A 3,062-nucleotide genomic window follows, 5' to 3' on the forward strand; every position below is an offset into this window, starting at 1 on the left:
AGTAGCTGGGACTACAGGCATGCACCACCATGCCCGGCTAATTTTTTCTATATGTTTTTTTAGTTGTCCAATTAATTTCTTTCTAATTTTAGTAGAGATGGGGTCTCGCTCTTGCTCAGGCTGGTTTCGAACTCCCGAGCTCAATCTGCCCGCCTCGGCCTCCCAGAGAGCTAGGATTACAGGCGTGAGCCACTGCGCCCGGCCGAGGCTGCTGCTTTTGAACTGGACGTCCAACCCCAAGAGGATCTGTGGACGCCAACTACTCGGTCCGTTTCTAGAGAACAGCCCAGTTATAGCTTAATTCAATCACATATTCGAAAAACCTTTATTAGATGCCTAGTGTGTACTGCTAGGTGCTAGAGCAGTGAAAGTCAGTCGTGATCCCTGCCCTTGGGAACCACGCTGTCGGATAGGGTGATTCCCAATTCAAAGAGTTTGTAAGAGGTTAGGTCATTTATAACGTGATCTTAGAATTGAGGGGCACTCAATTTTGGTTTTATACTTTGGGACTGAGGTGTACATAAGCAGGCATGAAGATATTGGTGAGATATATAGTTGCCACCCAACTACACATTTGCCAGTAGCGGCCAGGTCTTGAAGCCATTGTAGCTATACCCAGGAGGGTCACTAAGGGGGCCTTATTTGACACATTAGAACAGAACTTGTAACCTGGGCTGAATCATGGTATATCCCGCCATTTATCTAGTCTTTTAAAAATGTATCTTAATAAAATTATATAGTTCTGTCTCCAGAGAAATCTTGCACATTTTTGGTTAAATTTAGTCCTAGGCACTTGCTATGATTATCTTTTTTTAAAATCTAATTTTCTGATTGATGGTCACCGATTTGTAAAAATACAATTAGCTTTAGTATACTGATCTAGTATTCAGCAACATTGCTAAATTCTCTTAGTATTTCTAATCATTTTTCTGTAGACTCTTGGATATTCTACATTTCAGATTTCTCTTTAAGGGAAAAACACCTTTGTTTAAACTACCATGGGTCAGGTTTTCCCCAGTAAACTGCTGAGCCCATGTTGACCATCTAATTTCCATAAGCACTGCCAACTGATCCAGAGTAAACAGGAATCTGTTTTAGCAGGGAAATGTTAGATTGCATATAGACAGTGTTTGTGTTAATAAAAAAAACAAAGGGCGGGGGAAGCAGGATAATTTTCTTTAGTGGACACTGTCAAAATGGCTTTGGCTTTTTTTTTTTTCCGTGTGTGGGAGAAAGGAAACGAGGTGAAAGGAAAACACAGACGAGGAGGAGGAGTTGGACAGAAGGGTTCGCTGCTGCTCAAAAAGTGGGGCAGGTGAGCAAAGCTCCTTCCCTGTCTGAAGCATGGCGTATAATGGCATTAAATAGCAAGTCATTCAATATTGACATGGGCATATAACCCATTGTAGAATATTTCCATGACCTTCTTTTGGTTTAGCTTTTAACTGGGACATATGCCGGTCCGTCAGGCATTCCTCGGTATAGTTCTGCCAGGAGGTGCAAGTATAAACCAGGCTCATTGTTATCGCCATCATTTTTGAAATATCACCGTAATAGAAGCCAAGAATAAAAGTGCTTTTTCAGTGTCATGGAGCTACTCAGTGGCGACTTCAGTTTTCCATGTTTACCTGGTCAGATGCATTCTGAAATGATGCTCGTATGGAAGTGAAGACATCTGACTGTGAGTCCTCCTTTGGGCTTGAAGTTATTTCTGCCAGAGATTTTCCAGCGTGTGCGACAGGCCTGGTGAGCTCTGTCGTCACAGGGAGAGGCTGGCTGGTCAGCACAGATGCAACTGATAATATCCGCCGCGTGACTTTCGGTTGTATTAAAGGAAAGGGGTGGATGGGAGGACACAGGGGCTTGAATTAAAAGATAAAAATATGGGAAGGAAAAGGCTGAATCTGATCTTACCAAATAATGAATAATTAAGACAGTGTTTCCCAAATTGCTCTGAAATGCCCACGTCCTGTGAAATATTAATAGGTGTTTCTGTCAAAAGACCCAGTGCTCCTCAAACAGCTTTGAGAAAGCTGCATGCTGTGTTATCTCTTTAAGATGCACAATTTTCATTAGTGTATTTACTGTCAATCGTTCAATAAATTAAATATTCAATAAATTAAATAAGGCACTTCTTGCTAGACTTGGTAGGTTAAAACAAAAACAAAACCCCAAAACATCTATAAGGTGCTAAGCCATGTTCCTGAGAATGTGGAATACAGTGTAAAAGAAAATAAAAATCTCAGGATCCCCCCTCCCCCCCACCAACTCCTAAGCAAAAAGAAAAGGAAAAAACCCAAGCAACCGGGAAAGGCCGGCCCCCAAAACAATAAAGAAAATTTGAAGGAATTTTAAAGGCCTCCCAAAAAACAAAGAAAAAAAAAATTTAAACTTAAGACCATAAGCCAACGCCAACCCCCAAAAACAAAAGCCGGTCAAATTTACCCTAATAATGAATTTCAAGTTTATCTTCACAGGTGTAAAACAGAGACAAGACAGGATCAAACATTCTTCCACCCACCCAGGGACATGTACATAACTGATGCTTCCTTTGCTCCCTTTTTCCTCTCCTAACACTCACCTTGTCTGATGTAATGTGTATATTTTCCTGAGTCTCACAAGAATGTAACCATTTTGTCTCACTACTCCCATCCCCCACGTTTTCCTTTTCCTTTCTGCATGCCCTACTCCCCTTTAAATACCGAAACTTCCAAACTCCCCTTTGGAAAAACAGACACAGATTTGTCTGTGATGTGTACGTTTCCCAGCCACATCCTCGACTTTGGCTTAATAAACCTCCATTGACTGAGATCTCTGCCTCCATCACTTATTTGGGGTTGACGACAGCAGTGAACAAAATGAGCCAAGTTCCTCCCCTGGTAGAGCTTCTGTGCTAGTGGTGGAGGCCAGCAAATTATATCATGTATTGAATAAGTGCAATGAAAAAAATAAAGTAAGCAGACAGAGAGAAAGGGCATGTTTCAGACAGGGTGCTTGGAGGTAAGGAGACATTTTTGCTGAGGGTTGAATAAAGGGAGACAGAGAGCTCTGCCAATGTATTA

At 41.6% G+C, this 3,062-nt stretch overlaps 1 protein-coding gene across 1 annotated transcript in view; it reads right to left on the bottom strand.

Moving 5' to 3' along the window:
* PKD1L3 (polycystic kidney disease 1-like 3) overlaps positions 1-3,062 on the bottom strand; it is a 64,289-nt gene that overhangs the window by 39,872 nt on the left and 21,355 nt on the right. Inside the window, 1 exon segment of the mRNA XM_012660453.1 lies at positions 1,629-1,862. Coding sequence (XP_012515907.1) covers positions 1,629-1,862 — 234 coding nt within the window.

The sequence above is a fragment of the Propithecus coquereli genome, unplaced genomic scaffold (assembly GCF_000956105.1).
Source record: "Propithecus coquereli isolate 6110/MARCELLA unplaced genomic scaffold, Pcoq_1.0 Scaffold67, whole genome shotgun sequence".
Lineage (NCBI taxonomy): Eukaryota > Metazoa > Chordata > Mammalia > Primates > Indriidae > Propithecus > Propithecus coquereli.